Source organism: Eumetopias jubatus, unplaced genomic scaffold (genome assembly GCF_037043125.1).
Source record: "Eumetopias jubatus isolate StellerSeaLion01/CBP00866 unplaced genomic scaffold, mEumJub1_p1.0 scaffold_8, whole genome shotgun sequence".
NCBI classification, from domain to species: domain Eukaryota; kingdom Metazoa; phylum Chordata; class Mammalia; order Carnivora; family Otariidae; genus Eumetopias; species Eumetopias jubatus.
Genome location: NW_028274814.1, coordinates 23404860 through 23423170, shown reverse-complemented (window position 1 = coordinate 23423170; position 18311 = coordinate 23404860). Strand labels below are relative to the sequence as shown.

General features: G+C 45.7%; 1 protein-coding gene across 3 annotated transcripts in view; it reads left to right on the top strand.

Annotated features, from left to right (window-relative positions):
• The window catches only part of CAMK1D (calcium/calmodulin dependent protein kinase ID), a 428166-nt gene that overhangs the window by 382741 nt on the left and 27114 nt on the right, over nucleotides 1-18311 (top strand). For all 3 annotated transcript variants that reach the window (XM_028114662.2, XM_028114661.2, XM_028114663.2), the window contains one exon: nucleotides 5233-5308. In XM_028114662.2, coding sequence (XP_027970463.1) covers nucleotides 5233-5308 — 76 coding nt within the window. The remainder of the gene's footprint in view (nucleotides 1-5232; nucleotides 5309-18311) is intronic.

Genomic DNA, 18311 nt, shown 5'->3' with positions numbered 1-18311 from the left:
TAAGTTATTTCAGTTCAAAGCCTCCCTCGATGAGGAGGTGTGGGGGCGGTGAGAGTCACTGTCACCCTCCCACTACACGTGAAGTGCGTGAGTTGTGCTGGGTACAGTCAGAAGAGAAAATCCTTTCTCTGTCAGATGTTCTTCGGCATCTGACAGTGTTGGGGGGGGTGGATTTGTGGTGGGCACGACTCGGAGAGCCCTTCCCACTTTGCAAGGCCCCCGGTCGGCTCTGCTCAAGGCCTCCTCTGCCTGGAAGCTCATTTGTTGTCTTGAGAGTTTGTAAATTGGTTGCTGTGACTTTTTAGAATTACAGCCAAACTCTTGCCAAGGATTATATGGTATAAGATTAATAAAGTAATAAAAAGATTAATAACATAATATGAGGGAGCGTGGCTGGTTCTCAAAGTGACGCCTGGTCTCTCAAGTGATCAGAGCCGGAGGTGGACTCTCACAGAGCACCGGCTACAGGCTGAAAGGATCTGGGAGAGGGTAGAAGGTGGGCCAAAAACCAGGAGAATTCAACAGGTTGGCCAAACAAGGGGAGCTAACGGCAGGACCCAGAGGAGAACAGGAAAGAAAGTATCCCAGCGGATCCCAGGGGTTCAGCATGATTTGGTCACCATAGCAAATTGTCAGGAGGGTTCTGAATATTGCCTGAGAATTGATGCTTTCCAAGAATCGCTACGAGATGAAAAGTAGCTAAAGGGACATAGTAGGCTTGTTCAAACAATGTCCCAGAGAATATTTGGGTTTTTTTTTTTTAAGATTTTATTTATTTATCTACCCAGCGGGAGAGGGAGAGAATCTCAAGCAGACTCTGAGCTAAGCATTGAGCCCGATGCGGGGCTCGATCTCATGACCCTGAGATCATGCCCTGAGCTGAAATCCAGAGTCGGGCGCTTAACCGACTGTGCCATCCAGGTGCCCCGAGTACATTTGGTTTCAAGAATCAAATCAAAAATGGAATTAGAATTAAGGCCATTAGTGTGTGTTGCCATGATACAATTTTTAAAAATATTTTTGGTTGGTGAGAATATCCTTTCCCAGCTCAGTCCACTTTCTCTTTTTTATTGTTACATTACACGTCCAAGGACTTTACTCTCTCCATTTGTTTCAAGTGCAGTGAAGAATCTCACGAGAAGGCCAGTGGTTCACCTGTCAACAATTGGTTAAAAAATGTTTATTGTGCTATTGTTGACAGAACCTAGATAAGACACAACACCAGAAAGAACAAGAAATGTTTGGCACAAGTACATAGACTTCTACCCCCAGTATTGCTACCTCGATGTTTGCTTGTTAGTTGTTTAGAAATTTTCCCACTAACACCCAAGCTACTGATCCTGGCATCCTTATGTCAGCGGCTCCCTTTTGTCAATTGTGAGACTAGAAGCATCTGAGAAAGATCCAGATACCTTAAAAAAACAAACAAACAAACATATATTTGATGCTATAAACTTTACCACTTAAACAAAATCTAATATTTTAAAAATTATATGTGTCATCTGTGGCTTCAAGAGTCTAAACATCACAAGCAACATCCCAGTTCCACGCTGCATAAAAATCAGCCACTTGCTTTTCAAGTGCACACAGGGCCGTGCACGTTCTCCAGAACGCAGGTCGCTCTGCCAGCCCGAAGGTGAGATGCTGAGTGTGCACGAGCCCCTGGGCATACAGACTTCTGGAGGGACCCTACATTCTTTTTTTTCCTGTTTTTTATTGTTATGTTAATCACCATATATTACATCATTAGTTTTTGATGTAGTGTTCCATGATTCATTGTTTGTGCATAACACCCAGTGCTCCACGCAGAATGTGCCCTCCCTAATACCCATCACCAGGCCAACCCATCCCCCCACCCCCCTCCCCTCTAGAACCCTCAGTTTGTTTTTCAGAGTCCATCGTCTCTCATGGTCCGTCTCCCCCTCCGACTTACTCCCCTTCATTCTTCCCCTCCTGCTATCTTTTTCTTCTTCTTCTTTTTTTCTTAACATATATTGCATTATTTGTTTCAGAGGTACAGATCTGCGATTCAACAGTCTTGCACAATTCACCACTCTCACCATAGCACATACCCTCCCCAATGTCTATCACCCAGTCACCCCATTTCTCCCACCCCCCACCACTCCAGCAACCCTCCGTTTGTTTCCTGAGATTAAGAATTCCTCATATCAGTGAGGTCATATGATACATGTCTTTCTCTGATTGACTTATTTCACTCAGCATAACACCCTCCAGTTCCATCCACGTCATTGCAAATGGCAAGATCTCATCCCTTTTGATGGCTGCATAATATTCCATTGTGTATATATACCACATCTTCTTTATCCATTCATCTGTCGATGGACATCTTGACTCTTTCCACAGTTTGGCTATTGTGGACATTGCTGCTATAAACATCGGGGTGCACGTACCCCTTCAGATCCCTACATTTATATCTTTGGGGTAAATACCCAGTAGTGCAATTGCTGGGTCGTAGGGTAGCTCTATTTTCAACTGTTTGAGGAACCTCCATACTGTTTTCTGGAGTGGCTGCACCAGCTTACATTCCCACCAACAGTGTAGGAGGGTTCCCCTTTCTCCGCATCCTCGCCAACATCTGTCCTTTCCTGACTTGTTAATTTTAGCCATTCTGATGGGTGTGAGGTGGTACCTCATTGAGGTTTTGATTTGGATTTCCCTGATGCCGAGCGATGTGGAGCACTTTTTCAGGTGTCTGTTGGGACCCCGCATTCTTTATTCTTTTTTTTTTTCTGAAGGAGGGATGGTGGCCAGAATTTCCCTCTTTCTAAAAGGCAGGGAAGGAGGCAGAGGGGGAGGAGAAGGAGGAAAGGGATATTCTTTTAAGGAGCCCTCCCTCTCATGCCCACAGTGCTGGAGAGCTGAGTCTGGGGAGCTCCAGGTCACACAGTATCAGCTCCTCCTCCTCGGAGTGAAACCTGCTTTGCAGGCGCCGTGACTCTTACCCCTCTATACATCATGGCTCAGGGGATCGGCTCAATCTTTGCTTATAAACTGTGGAATCAGCTGTTGGAGGTGCCGACCTCTTCCTTTTCGGGGCTCCTTCCCCATGTCACACCTGGTGCATGACATGAGCTTATGCCCCAAACGCTGCACTGAACTCTAGCTGCCCCTGCACCACTGTTTGACAATCGGTGCCCTGGCTGGCTTGCCATCTCACTAAGGAGTCCAGCAGATCCCATGACATGGAATCCAGGGCTCCTGCCCACCAGCCTGGCTCTGTGCTCAGGATATCTGCCATCTGTCCTGCTGGGAAGTGACACCGGGTCAGACGTCACCGATGAGCCTTCTGTGCCTCCTTTGAACCTTCTATCAGGGCACATGGATGGCTCTGGAGGCTCAGAAATAAGCTCCTTACAGAATGCAGTCACCTCCCACCATCTGTGCCCTTGTGGCCGCTCAGACCAGAACATCAGCTCGGAGAGAGCATACCTCCTAAGTCAGCAAGACATTTACTGTGTTAAACGGCTCCCTTTTGTCAGTTGCCATAATAGAAGTGTCTGAGAAATATGCTCTTAGCAGTTATAGGGAAATGGAAGTATTGATGCGGCCAGCTCCCAATTATCCAAGGGCCACTTCTCCAATTTGTGAGTTCCCTAGCTTTATAGTTCTGTTTCTCCTTTCACTATTGCACTGGGGGTGAACGAAGCAAAGAAAGGACATACGTATTTATTTTGCTCTTGATAAAAAAGACAAAAATAAAGTCTTAATTCAGGTGTGGAGGAATGGGGGCTGAAATTGGAAAGTAGATTTGGGGGTTATCTGTGGATTGTATTTCTTACCATCATAACCAGAAACATTCAGCAAAAGTTTGTATAGTCCCTAGTCCTACTTAGGAAAATTTATCGTAACAAACATAAGAGAGGATTTCCCTGTTAGTTTTTCTGCAACGGGACTTGTCTTACACCTTAACTGTAAATATATTTCAATGGATGGAACTGGGACAAGGGTGAGATGGACCTGGTTCAAATCCCAGCTGGTCCAGATCTACTGGGTAGCATCAGAAAGAGAACTTCTCTGAGGCGCATTTCCCTTAGATCAGGTGCAGAGAATGATCATCATGAGGGTTGCTGAAAGGGTTATAGTAGAAAACATTTATGAATGACCCAGGTCACGACAGGGAGTTGGTTTAGAGACCAGTTTCTCAGTGGATCATTTTGGGCAGGTTCCTGGACCTGTCAGTCCCTCTGGGTCCTCACCTGTGACTTGGGAGTCATCATGATAATGATAATTAAGCTCTTCCCCTCAAGGCCAGCTGGGGTAAGTGAGGGAATGCATCCCAAAGCCATAGAACACACAATCCAGCAGACAGCTAGTTTTACTTTGTCTACTCTCTTAAGTTTTCTGGAAAGTCTATGCTAAAGACACATCTGTCAAGTATATTTGGGTGAAAAGGAGATTTTGCTTGTGAAGATGCACTCTTTTTTCTTGTATTTATTTAGTCTTTGCACAAATATATATGGCAGCCACTGCTGGTTGGGAGACACTGGGTGTGGGTATCCAACCCGGGGCTCAAGCCACAAGGCCAGGAACAGAAAATGCAAGAACAGGACAAAATAAGCTGAGACCCCCAGGCTGGAGGATTCTTGGATTAGAACCGAGGAATTGGAATTAAGGAGTATTTTTGCTGTTTCACGGATGAGAAACACCTGCCCAAAACCTTCGAGAGTGAGCTGAGAGCAGACCTAAGGCAGTTTCCCAGGGGCCAGATTTCAGGTCTCAACTCCCCTGGATTGTGAGCTCCATTAAGGTATTAGGAGGAGGCTTCACTTTCATGCCCCCACAGTACCGAGGAAGGCCCTACCCCGGGGGCCAGAAATGCTTCCCTGAGTTAATTTTAGGTGAAGTCACACCCCAGGCTCCAAGTGGAGTGTACCTGTCTCTGACTCAGTCTCTTCTGAGCTGCGGTACCTAGCACAGCACTGACATGAAATAGTCACCCTATTTCAATTCATTGATAGATTGATTAGTTGAACTTTTTTGTTAATCTCATTACACACACACACACACAGACACACACACAAAATGCTCTCATGATTTTCTAGCTAGAAAAGCCAACACATAAAATAAGTTCTATATCTCTACCCAGTTTTTAGAATCACAGAAAGCTCAGCCTGGGGGGCAGACAGAAAAAGAGAAGAAAAATCTAAAAAATGTTTTATGTCTCAGGCATTTAAATTGTCAGGCTTGTGTCTCTCCTTTATCACTTCACAGCTCCTGAGGTCCTGGCCCAGAAACCATACAGCAAAGCTGTTGACTGCTGGTCCATCGGGGTGATTGCCTATATCTTGTAAGTATTGCTTGCCACCTTGGTTGGTTTTTTTCTTTTTTATTGTGGCAAACTATACATAACACAAAATTTACCACTTTAACCATTTTTTAATGTACTGCTCAGCGGCATCAGGTACATTCACAGTGTTGGGCAACTATCACCACCAGCCATCTCCAGAACTTTCTCATCTTCCCAAAGGACAGCTCTGTCCCCATTAAACACTAACTCCCTGAGGTCCCTGGCAGCCACCCTCCTACTTTCTGTCTCTGTGCACTTGACTACTCTTGATTCCTTGTGTCAGTGGGATCATCCAGTATTTGGCCTTTCGTGACTGGCCTTTTCATTTATCATAATGTCCTCAAGATTCATCCATGTTGCAGCAGGTGCCAGAATTTCCTTCTTTTTAAGGCTGAATAATTGTCCGTTATATGCATATAATACATTGTGTTTTTCCATTTATCCATCAGTGGACACTGGGTGGTTTCCACCTCATGGCTATTGTGCATAATGCTGTTACGAGCACAGGTGTACAAATGTCTGCCTTTGGGGGTATACCGGAAGTGGGGTTGCTGGATCATATGGTACTTCCGTTTAACTTTTTGAGGAATCTCCACACTGTGTTGCAAAGCAGCACTCTCACTTTACGTTCCTCACAACAATGCACAAGGGTTCCAGTTTCTCCACATCCCCCCCAACACTGATTTCCCATGTTGTTGTTGTTTTTTAAGATTTTTTATTTATTTGACAGAGAGAGACACAGCAAGAGAGGGAACACAAGCAGGGGGAGTGGGAGAGGGAGAAGCAGGCCACCTGCGGAGCAGGGAGCCCGATGTGGGGCTTGATCCCAGGACTCCGGGATCATGACCTGAGCCGAAGGCAGACGCTTAACGACTGAGCCACCCAGGTGCCCCTGATTTCCCATGTTTTATAATAGCCATCCTAATCGCTATGAAGTGCTTTCATTGTGGGTGTGATTTGCTTTCTCGTTTTTAAAATTTATTTGTAGTGTGCTTGTTTGAGTAGAGTTGACACACAGTGTTAATATTAGTTTCAGGTGTACAACAGTGATTCGACAACTCTATACATTACACTGTGCTCAAAGTGTAGCTGCCCTCTGTCACCTTACAAGGCCATTACAGTATCATTGACCATATTCCCTGTGCTCTACCTTTCATCCCCATGACTTAGTCTTTCCATCGCTAGAAGCCTCGACCTCCCTCTCCCCTTCACCCATTTGGCTCATCCCCCAACCCCCTTCCCTCTGGCAACCATCAGTTTGTTCTCTGTGTTTATAGGTCTGATTCTGCTTTTTATTTATGTATGTATTTGGTTCATTTTTTTAGATTCTACACATGAGTGAAATCTTATGGTATTTGTCTTTCTCGGTCTGACTTAATTCACTTAGCATAATACCCTCTATGTCAATCCATGTTATTGCAAATGAAAAGATCTCATCCTTTTTTATGACTGAGTGATATTCCTGTGTGTGTGTGTGTGTGTGTGTGTGTGTGTGTCTGTCTGTCTGTCTATGGACACATGGGTTGCTTCCATGTTTTGGCTATTATAAATAATACTGCAATGTTTCTCTTATGGCTAATGATGTTGAGCATCTTCTCATGTGCCACCTTAAATTCCCTGGGGATACAAACCACTATGAAAGTATTAGGACATCGCCAAAAGAAATCAAAATGAGAAAAAATTTGATGAAAACCAAAATTGAGCTTTTAGATTCCTCATTTCTTCTCAGGTACCTCATTTACACAACCCAGGAAATGCTATCATAGGCATAGTGTTGTCGCAGTTAATTAAGGGTGATCAATTTTAGGTTTTATTATTATTTTCTATTTTGCTTAAGTCCACTGTCAAGTTATTTTTTAATTACAATTTCTTTTTGCAGTGATACTTTCAAATGCTTACTACGGAGCATATTCCTAGAGTGGGTTTGGGCCAACTGGTGTCTGTAATTGATGGGAAATAAATTTCTCCCCGAGGAAGGGAAGGCTTTCTAGCAGTTAGAGCCCGCTACACACAATGAAAGACCGTGGGGGATTGTGATCAGAGAAAGGTCTGACAGTATGTGGCATCCTCAGGGACTGCTGGAAACATCCCCCCCTGTGTTGGCTTTGTCTCATTATCTGGAAGGCAAGTGGTCTTTCTACAGCATACATTCAGCTGGGCAGCTTTTGTAGTTTAGTGTGGATTTAGTTGACAGCTCCTGTAAATGCCTGCCATTATGACAGGATTTATCCATTATAATGTCCTTGGCCCCTACGGCTCCCACTTATGGAAATAGGTAAAGGCCAGGTTCATCTGAGCTATAAAGCTAGCATATTGCACTTACAGAGTGCTTTCACTTTCAAAGTACGTTGACTGTCTTCTAAGGTAGTTTCATCCTTTTTCATGGGGAGGGAGGAGTTACAGACCCTTTGAGAATCTGGTGAAAGCTGTGGACCCTCTCCCCTAATAAATTCACACACATACACACACACACACACACACACACACACACACACACACACACACACACACACACACACACACACTTCTGCATACCTCGTTAGGGAGCTTCCTGGGTAAGCCGAAAGCAGACACAGGCTGTGTGTTCTTTACTCTGGCTCCTTAAAACCCCAGTGAAAATTCTTATCAGAGGTCCTACCTTGCCAAACTTGACATGGAAGATTTAAAGAAATGAATGACGAGCCACTGTCCTTCCTGCAGAGGACCAAAGCTGGTATCATCTAGAGAAATCTGAGGCTAGGCAAAAAGCACCCCTTCCTCTGGGCTTCTGCTTGCTTGTTCCTTCACATCTGTTCTGAATCCTGAACCACCACTCTGGTCTACACAGATGTCAATAGATTTCCTTTGCATATATAACTGTATATGTAATTGTCTCCCTGAAGTCTTGGCACCGGGGTAGGGTATCTATCTGCACAGCTATGAGGAGGTGCAGATGGCTTTACTGAGATAAGCACTGGTATCTTAGACATTCGGCTGCTAGCACAAAATAGGGTAGACCAGATGACTCAATCACAGATCAGAAGGCTGGGAAGTTCAAGATCTAGGTGCCTGCTGATTCAGTTCCTGGTGAGGACCTTCTCCCCACCTCACAGACTGCCACCTTCTTGTGTCCTCGCAAGGCAGAAGGGGAACATGCATGTTCTCTGGTGTCTCTTCTTATAAAGGCACTGATCCCAGTATGGAGGCCCCATCCTCATGACCTCATCTGAACCTAATTGCCTCTCAAAGGCCCATTTCCAAACACCATCACCTTGGGGGTTAGGGCTTCAACCTATGAATTTGAGGGGGATACTCTTCAGTCCATAGTAAATGGTTTGGTTGTGCTATGCTTAATAGAATTATTACAGTGGAATCCCCTTAAAACATGGACATTTCAGGATGGGCATAGCACCTACTTTGTAATAATGCCGACATCAAACATCGGTAGAACAGTGCAAAAATATAAATATGGTCACAAGTTTTATCTCCCTTCACCCTCCCTACAATCCTACAAGATAGATGCAGTTTTTATTAAACCCACTGAGAGAAGATAAAACTTAGGGAGACTACATAATATAACTTGGTATTAGAATCGACACTTGAACCCAAGCCCCACTCTGACTTCCAGTCCAGCTCTTTGTGCTAACATCTTATGCCCTCACATGCAGACATGGCCACGTCACTGAGAGAAGAGAGGACGTTTCTCTCCATGTTATATCCAGCTTGTGTTTATTTCTTTCTGCAAATGTTTACAGAATATGTACCATGCACCTGTCACTACGGTCGATACTGGGGATGAGTGCTCAACAACACATACAGAGCCCCTGTGTTTGTGACGCTGGCTCACAGTCTCGTGAAAGAGACAGGCATTCAAAGAAACCTCATAAATGAACATGGAATTTTAAAATGTGCAAAGTGCTTTGAAAGAAGAGGATGAGGGGCTCTGGCAACGTGGAACAGAGGTTACCTCTTTCTAGTGGGTGGCTGGGGAAGCCTTCTCTGAGCAGAGGACCTAATAAAACAAAACCTAAATGATAAGTAGGTTAGGCAGATAAAGCGTGAGGAGGAAATATTCCAGGCAGAGTGAATAGCTTGAGCAGAGGATGCTTTCAGCTGCAAGTAAGGGACAAACCAGGCCCAACTGGCATAAGCATTTAAAAAAAAGTCATACCTCACATAATAACAAGTGCATAGGTGGGAAAGCCCCATGAGTGCCTAGGTCACATCCTCATTCCCTGGTTACATCCACCCTTGCTCTCCGCCATCCTCAGTGCATCAGTTTTTCCTTGTACCCTCCTCAACCAAACATGATGGCCGCCATAGCTGCAGGCCTCAGGGACAGACCCAGCACCAACTGGTGGAAGAAGAGGTGATGCTTAGCCCTGTGTACCTGTGAGGGCTAGACTGTCTTCCCCAGAAGTCCCTCAGCCAATGTTCCCTCATGTCTCCTTGGCCAGAAATGCCACCCACACTCATTTCTAAAGCGGTCCCTGGAAGAGAGAATGGGATGATCACAGCTGGCCGAATGAAGCAGGTGACCGTGTGGAGGAGGGGCAAATCACAGTTGTGCTGGGGAAGAAAAAGCAGGAAACAGATTTGCAGTAGGTAAAGAACGTGTCTGCCATGGCCCACAGGTAGGGCATTATGAGAAAGGCCAGCATGGTTACAGTACGGTGTCAATACAGGATATCAGAAAAGTTATATTCCAAGAGGTAGGCAAGAGCCTGGGGAAGGAGAGACTTGGCAGAAAGTTTCGTTTAACAGAGGTTAATGGGAAGCCAAAGAAGGATTTGGGCCTGAGGAGTGCACTGACCTGATTTCACTCGAGGACTGTTCTGGCTACTCTGTGAACAGGGGTTGGGCAGGGGAGCAGTGGAGGGTGCAGACCCTCGAGAGGCGCTGTCAGGTGAGCAGTGCGAGTTGCTTCTACCAGGGAGGCAGTGATGAGGGTCAGGTGGTAGGTGTATTTTGGATGCAGGAGATAAAAGAGAAGTTTCAAGTGTAAAGCCAAGTCTTTGGCTTAAGCAATCATGTAAATGGCTAAGAAAAAGACTTAGGGGGTGGTGGAGGAGCAAGTTTAGGAGGATCAGGGAGATCAAGAATTTCGTCTTGGGCATGTTAAACTTGAGACCGCTTTGAGATATCCATGGAATAGTGTATGTACCTGGGGAGGTCAGAAGTCTGTGGGAGAGATCTGGGCATATATACATCTGAGTATAGTGAACATAGTACATCCAAATCCTTATCATGTATATGACACAATACTTAGCGGGGTTAAAATACAGTATTGAGTAAAGCAATACTATATTTATTTCTGTTTTAAGTATAAACTAGTTAAGCTTAAATGTGGTAGTTCCCTGGTCACCACTAGCTTTGCTCCAGGGATTAGTCTCAGGTTGATTTAACGACTGGGTCCGACTCCAAAATGGCAGGCAGGGCCTCTGTGAGAGGCCTGTGACCTCGGTTGGTGTTCCCAGCACGAGGCTGGCTCCGGGTCGAACTAGGGTTAGAAGCTGGAACTCATGGATCTCACTCTCAGACTCTTGCTACTTCCCACTGACGCACTGTGCCCAGACGCCCCACTCCCATCCTGCACCGGGAGACCGGAGAGCCTGGCTGCTGAGCTGGCCATGACCCACAGACAGCACACAGGGGAAGCCAGCTCTGCCGCAGGGGTCCGCACTCAACTCCCATTCTTCGTGTCACCTGGGATGGAGAAGGGGTTAGCCTCTGCGGTTTTTTGGGGGTGCAGCATTATTTTCATTTGATCAAACTGTCACGCTGAGATACCTGATCACGGCAAAAGCGCCTGTGACAGACCACGTACCAAAGGTCCTCCTCTCTGCACACTAGGCAAAACATTCCACATTTTGTCAGAGCAGATACTTGATGAATTGCTTCTCTTTTGATCTCTGCACTTAGGATAAATATTTTTTTTTCTATCAGGGATACTCATTTTTTTAAAAATACATCAAATGGGTCCTTATCCTGTCAGGAATCTCTCTTTGGGGATCAGGACTTAACCAAAAAAAAAAAAATAAAAAAGCCATCTTTGCCTGCATCACTTAAGTTACTGAGAAAGATGGAGGACAGAGTGTTCTGGAACCCCGATGAGCATGTTGGTGTCCAGGCTGGAGATGTGGCTCAGCCAAGAAAGCACAAGTTCCAAGGACATAGAATCAGCATTTCACTGACCAGACTCAATTCTGTGATCATACATACGCTGCCTTTCTTCACGAAACTTCAAGGAGATGAGTTGATGGCTTGCCTAAATTACGCTCCGGGATACAGCGCGCTCTGGAGAAACACGGGATGTTTGCCGCGTAAGAACTGGGTGGAGGTCTTAAGAAGTTTAGGTATTAGAGCCTTAGGGCAGGCTGGATGGTTAGGGCGGGTCTGCCGTGGGTGGGGAGGCCCCTACCCATGCTGTGACCTCTGACCTCCCTGCCTACCAGAACCTCCAGGCCAAGTACTTACCGTAATCCCCTTGTTTTTGACTGGCCTCAGACATTGTTCAGTCTTTTAAAACCAGGTCACGTAAATATCGATTGGCCAACATACACAGCCTAATAGGCTTTGTTAGAGCGGCGCTAAGAATGCCTCATCTGCATGGTAGGTCCATTTTCGGAGACAAAGGATGATCCTTGTCAAGGCAGTCATCATGATTTTAAACCATTGACAGCTGCTTCTTTATGGATACACATGTCCCAGGGAGAGAGCATGAACCCAAGCTCCAGTAGGAGAGAATGTAGCATAATTAGTGCCAGGGAAAGACCCAAGCATGGGGCATTATGTTGGTTGGTTACTACCATCAGTAGGAGGAGTGTTAACACTAATTGGAGTAATTAACTGGCCTTGCTAGCAGGCAGCAATCATCTTGTTATATTCCTAAGCTTTGTGGGATGGGACACATTGCCTTGTTTAGGCTGCCTTGGGTCCATGGTCTGGACTTTGGCTTTAGAAGTTCAGAAACTAAATTAACCTGCTTATTCGTCTTGCTCAGACGATCCCAGCGAATTGATTCGCACTAGCCAGACTCAAAAAAAGAGATTAAAAAAAGAAAGAAAGAAAAAACCTGGAGTGTCAGTTTACTAAATCATGAGATCTGTGCCCCACGGGGTAATTGGATATGCATGTCATCAAACTAGCATGTTCAACCCCCAGGAGGAAATGATCCGCAAGAAAGCAAATTAAAAGCAGAAGTTTCCTTTACGAACAAGAAATCAGAGCCCTAGAGCTGGATGGCCTGACTAGTTTTCACAAAGCCCATAGTCGTCTCCAGGGTTTTTCTCTACCAGGGAGTCTTTCTGTCCCGCTGTGGCCCGGCTGTTCCTGGGGGCTGGCCGGAGTGACCCCATGCTGGCCGCTACGCACGCCTCCCTCTCCTGCCTCCTGCCCTGCACAGCAGGCTCCACCCGGCTCGCTCTTTCATCCCTTAGGTATCATCACTTGTATCACCGCGGGCTTTGGTGGTTGTCATTCTCAGGCTTACTGATTTTATTCCACCGACTGCATTTCAGCGTGGCACTTTCCGAGGATTTCCAGAAAGGTGCCTCATCTCCCCTCCATGGTCTCTGCTGAGTGGATCCTGTGCGTGGCTAAATGCCTTTTGGTTAGCTTTAATCTCAGACACAGGTATCGCTTGGCCACATTTCTGCTTTGTTTGTGGGCCTGTGGCCCTCTCCCTGCTGCTTCTAGAGAAAGAGTTTATTGGTTGTCTGTTCACAGTTGGTTCAACTCTAACCCCTTAGGACATAGTCAAACAAATACTGTCTGGTTTCAAGAAAGTAGGTGGAGGGGTGTGCACAGCGATGAGGGAGGGAATTTTACAAGCAGTGCAATCGAGATAAAGCAATTCTGCACTTTAGGTGGTGGGGGCAACTTCCTGCCAGTGAATCCACCAATGTCTTTGTCTCGCAAAGGCCCTGTGGTAGAGAGGACACCTGGAGGGAGAAGCAGGAAGGGAATGTCTCGCCTATATCACCTTTACACTCAATGGCCAGTGGCTTCAGGCCAGATGGAAAAATATGTCACTTCCTCTGCTCTCTTTTGTTCATGTCAGCATCGTCTCCTGGAAACTGTCATTTTAGCAGTAGCTAAACGTTTCAGGAGATGTAGCCTTGGAAAATGGAAGGCAGGGGATTGACATTCACTCACTTAATGAACATTTATTGAGCCTAATATGTGTCAGGCGATATGATGGGGTTGCAGAGATGGATTCATCACCAACTGGTCTTGGAGGTGCTTACTGTCGGCTGGAGGCGACAGACAGGAAGCAGATCTGTTCAAATCCAGTCTTGTCACCTGTCACCGAAATGAGAGGTGAGAGCTCCCAGGGCAGAGCCCTGAACCCTACCCTGGCCTTGAGGAAGTCTCCCCAGCAGAGGCGATGGTGATCTGGCTCTGGATAGGCTATCTTCAAATACAGACCATCGTGCAGGGAAATGGATGGTTTATCCTTCAACACCAATTATCTGAAGATACGATGCGCTTACTCTGAGACAAGATGTACCATTCGATCTGAAACGAATTTTTCAAATAGAACTTGAAAAATTTGATCCAGCTTTGACCTTCTGATATCTAACACTTGGTGGTGGGGAAAAAAGTATCATCTTTGAATTATCAAGATTTTTAATTCACCTGTCACCAGAGTGTGCAAATGGAAGCGTCAGAAGAGGCCCTGATGATGTTTTACCATATTTACCATATGGTATGCAGGCAGCACACCGGAGTCGGGAGGGAGGTGGTGCGTAGATGGCATGAAGAAGCAGAAAGCCCATTGGAGGTGCCGTGGCAAGTCGTGAGTTTGGACTCCTTACTCCGTGCTGGGTGTGTGACCAGGAGGTGCAGAGGATGGAGGCGGGGAGGGGAGAGGCCCTGATTTCCAGGAACAAGTCAGGAAATGCTCGCGGAGGTGGCGAGAGGACCCAGGGAAGGACAGACTGGAAGCAGGTGACTCTGCGCCCACAGTGCGGCGTGCACTGGCGAGACCCTGCTGAGGACAGCGCTCCGGCCCTGCGATCCCCTTGCCATGCACCGAGGGCTCGCTGTCTAGGCATCCTCAGAGTGCTCTGGAAGAGATGAAGCAGAGGCCAAGTGCACAGCGCGACCAAAGACCGAAGCCCGTGGTGTGGCAGTACCGAGACATTTCCCAAATGCATGTGGCTGTTCGTCTGCACCCCATCACAACCGCTTACCGATCAGAACGTGAGAGAGAGAGAGAGAGAGGCAGGAGAAGGAGGAGGAAGGAAGCAAGCTGGGAGGGAGGAAGCAAGAGCCCCACAACCAAGAAAAAAAAGTCTCGATGCAAAAAGTCGAAATTGGAAATCCGCCCGGGGTTCAGAATCATCAGTTAGTGCTGGTGTTAATCACCTCCAGAGGGGATGTTTGCACCCCTCGGGGCTTAGGGATGAAATCCGTGACTCGTGAGAACTAATTTTAGCGGCTGGAAGTTTCTCTGGGTTTTTCCGAACGCAACACTCCCCGACTGTTTGAAGCTCTCCCTGCTCTTCCTCCTCCCTGCCTGTTCTCCCTTCCACTGTTAGCGGGAGTGGAGTGCAAGAAAGTCTGGGCTTCCTCTGGCTGGGTTTGACCTGCAGGAGGAGGTGCAGAGCCTCTGCACAATCCCCAGACCTCCCATCTGGCTAACGCAACGATCAAAAAGTTAGACACTTGGAAGTGGGGCCATGGATCACGACGCAACAGCTATGGACCCTGCATTGTCTAGCCCACCCCTTTAAAACTGTTTTACTCCAAATGGAGGATGCTACTCATTTCTCACCCTTGGGGAAGTACTGAGTCTCCTCCCTACCCCCTCTTCCCGGCTCCCAATCTTCAGCTCCAGTTGTGTATAAACTTTCCAAGAAATGTGTTCCCTTTCTCCCCTAGATCTTTCCCTGATCTGCTTACTCATTCTCAGCTTTCAAGGCATGATCCAAATCTCCAGGGGTGACATGGGACCTTTACCCACTGTATTTTCATCAGTCGTGCTTTGCTGAAGTCAGCCTGCACATGGTTTTAATATGTGAACCATTCCTAGTTTCTCCAGCCTGATCTCTTCCAAGATTGCACAGAGAAGGTTCTGGAGCGTGCATAATCAAACATATGGTTGCTGAAATAATTGGATTACTTCTTGGTAATGATTCGGGTCTTGGTCATTCTATTTTATAAATCCGAATAATATGCTGAAACCTGTTTTGTTCACTAAGTGGGCCTTGCAGCTAAGTACAAGAGGTTTATCAGCTTAAAAAACTTTGCTTTATTTTATTAAAGTCTGTCATATTATCCAGAGTAAGATGGATAAAACTCAGATTCTTTAGCACAGGCCCCAGACGTTCCTAAATACCCACTGAGTGCCAAAACAAAAAGGTAAATGGGGCCTTCCCAGAGTTGTTGCATATCAGACAGACTCTCATTTCCAAAGGAAGAGACACTCAGATTTGATTGGCTTTGTGAATGTTTTTCAGAGACTCTTTGGGCCTGGGTTGGCCTTAGGTGGCTTACTTAGTTTGCAATAATATACCTAGAGGTTTGTTGTTTTAGTCATTTCCATGGCACCCTGGTCTAATTGCATAAAAATATTCTTTCTTCACAAATATGCCATTGAATACAGGCATATGCAGGAGATTTTGAGCTCTTCCTGGAATCAAGGGCTCCTGGGCTAAATGATTGGAAATACTGGTCTACAAAGAGCAAAGTAACAAGCTGGTCTCTGGGACACCATGTCCTCATATTCACGACACAGTGCACAACGTTAGGACCATAAAAATTCAGTCATTGCTCTTCTTCCTTTCTTGAGCAAGCTTAGAAGTTTAGGTCAGGACGGATGGGCATTTGTGGACGATTCTGAGACTTTGCACAAAGTTTAAAAATATATTGCTTCATTTCCATGTTGAGGCCATTGGACTGAGTCCCTTGGGGTTTGTCTGCTCCTCTGTCCCCCTTCCGTTGTTCTTCCTGGTGGTGAGCAGCGTTCCACTTGAGTGCTTCTGCTGAAGGACGGGAAAGGGATTACAGAACATGTGGCAGCACTTTTGTATGTTCTGCCCGTTATCTGTATGTCTCCGCATCCATCTATCCATCTATGCGTGTGTTTTATATATAATGCATATTATTATATAGTATGTGTTATATATATTATCTCTCTCTATAAGGTGGGCGCTATTATCCTCATTTCACAGAAGAAACTGAGTCTTAAAGAGGATATGTCATTTCCCCAAATTCACTCAACCTGTACTTGCTGGAGGTGAGATTTGGAATCTGTGTTTTGTTTCTTGAAATCCCAGGCTGAGGAAACCACAGCAGGAAACCTCTCTGAAAACAGAGTGACAGTCGGCCCTCAGAGGACAATAGCAAGCCTTTCCTTGAAAAGTCACATCTCCATTCTCCTTCAGAGCTCTTTTATCCGATTAGACTCAACAGCAAATTCTGGGTTGCCTTTTTCTGGTGATTATTCGATTGTCAATGTGAACGATTGCACCCAAATGCTTTTTGTATAAAATATTGAAAATAATTGGGGCAACTGGGTGGCTCAGTCATTTGAGCGTTCAACTCCTGATTTCAGCTCAGGTCATGATCTCAGGGTCGTGAGATTGAGCTCTGTGTTGTGCTCCGTGCTGGGCGTAGAGCCTGCTTAAGATTCTCTCCCTCTCCATCTGCCTCTCTCCCACCTCACACGTGCTCTCTCTCTCTCAAAAAGACCCCCAAAACTCTAAAATATTGAAAATAAGTTTTGGCATTTAAGCACATTTCAGGTGCTTAGAAAATTCACTTATGTATGTTATTTGATTTCCCAATTATTCTGGGTCGGTGAGGCACATCTCCTGCCCAGTCCTGTAGAATTCCACAAAGTCTTGACAGAAGGGTTTCTTTTTTTTTTTAATTTATTTATTTTTATATTTTTATTAACATATAATGAATGTATTATTTGTTTCAGGGTATAGTTCTGTGAGTCATCGGTCTTACACGGTTCACAGCACTCCCGATAGCACATACCTTCCCCCGTGTCCATCACCCAGCCACCCCATCCCTCCCACCCCCCACCACTCCAGCAACCCTCAGTTTGTTTCCTGAGATTGAGTTTCTTATGGTTGTCTCCCTCTCTGGTTTTGTCTTGTTTCATTTTTCCCTCCCTTCCCTTATGACCTTCTGTCTTGTTTCTCAAATTTTTCATATCAGTGAGATCATATGATACTTGTCTTTCTCTGATTGACTTATTTCACTTAGCATAATACCCTCTAGTTCCATCCATGTCGTTGCAAATGGCAAGATTTCGTGGGGTTTTTTTTTGATGACTGCATAATATTCCATTGTATATATATATACCACATCTTCTTTATCCATTCGTCTGTTGATGGACATCTTGGCTCTTTCCTATAGTTTGGCTACTGTGGACATTGCTGTCATAAACATTGGGGTGCATGTACCCCTATCTTTGGGGTAGATACCCAGTAGTGCAATTGCTGGGTCATAGGGTAGCTCTATTTTCAACTACTTCTGTTTTCTGTTTCTATTTTGAGGAACCGCCATACTGTTTTCCAGAGTGGCTGCACCAGCTTACATTCCCACCAACAGATGTTGGCGAGGATTTCTCTACATCCCTGCCAACATCTGTTGTTTCCTGACTTGTTAATGTTAGCCATTTTGACTGGTGTGAAGTGGTATCTCATTGAGGTTTTGATTTGGATTTCCCTGATGCCGAGCGATGTTGAGCACTTTTTCATGTTTGACAGAAGGATTTCTATCCTTTACATCCTCTCAAGGTTCCACATGGGAGTTCAAGGAGGCTACTGGACGTGATCCTGTTGGAATTTGGTTCAGTATAAACTCAGGTCCATTTTTCTCCAATCCCTGTCTCCCATGGACAGGCCCTAATAGTCCCAGCCAGTCCCCTCCCCTCTGTCTTTCCAGAAGGTAGGCTGGGTTAGATGGTTAGGTGTTGACTTTCGGAGTGCAAGGACTCAGCTGGTCTTTATTTCTTTGGCAGGTCTTACAGCCTTGGTCCTGGCTCTGATTCATGTATCAC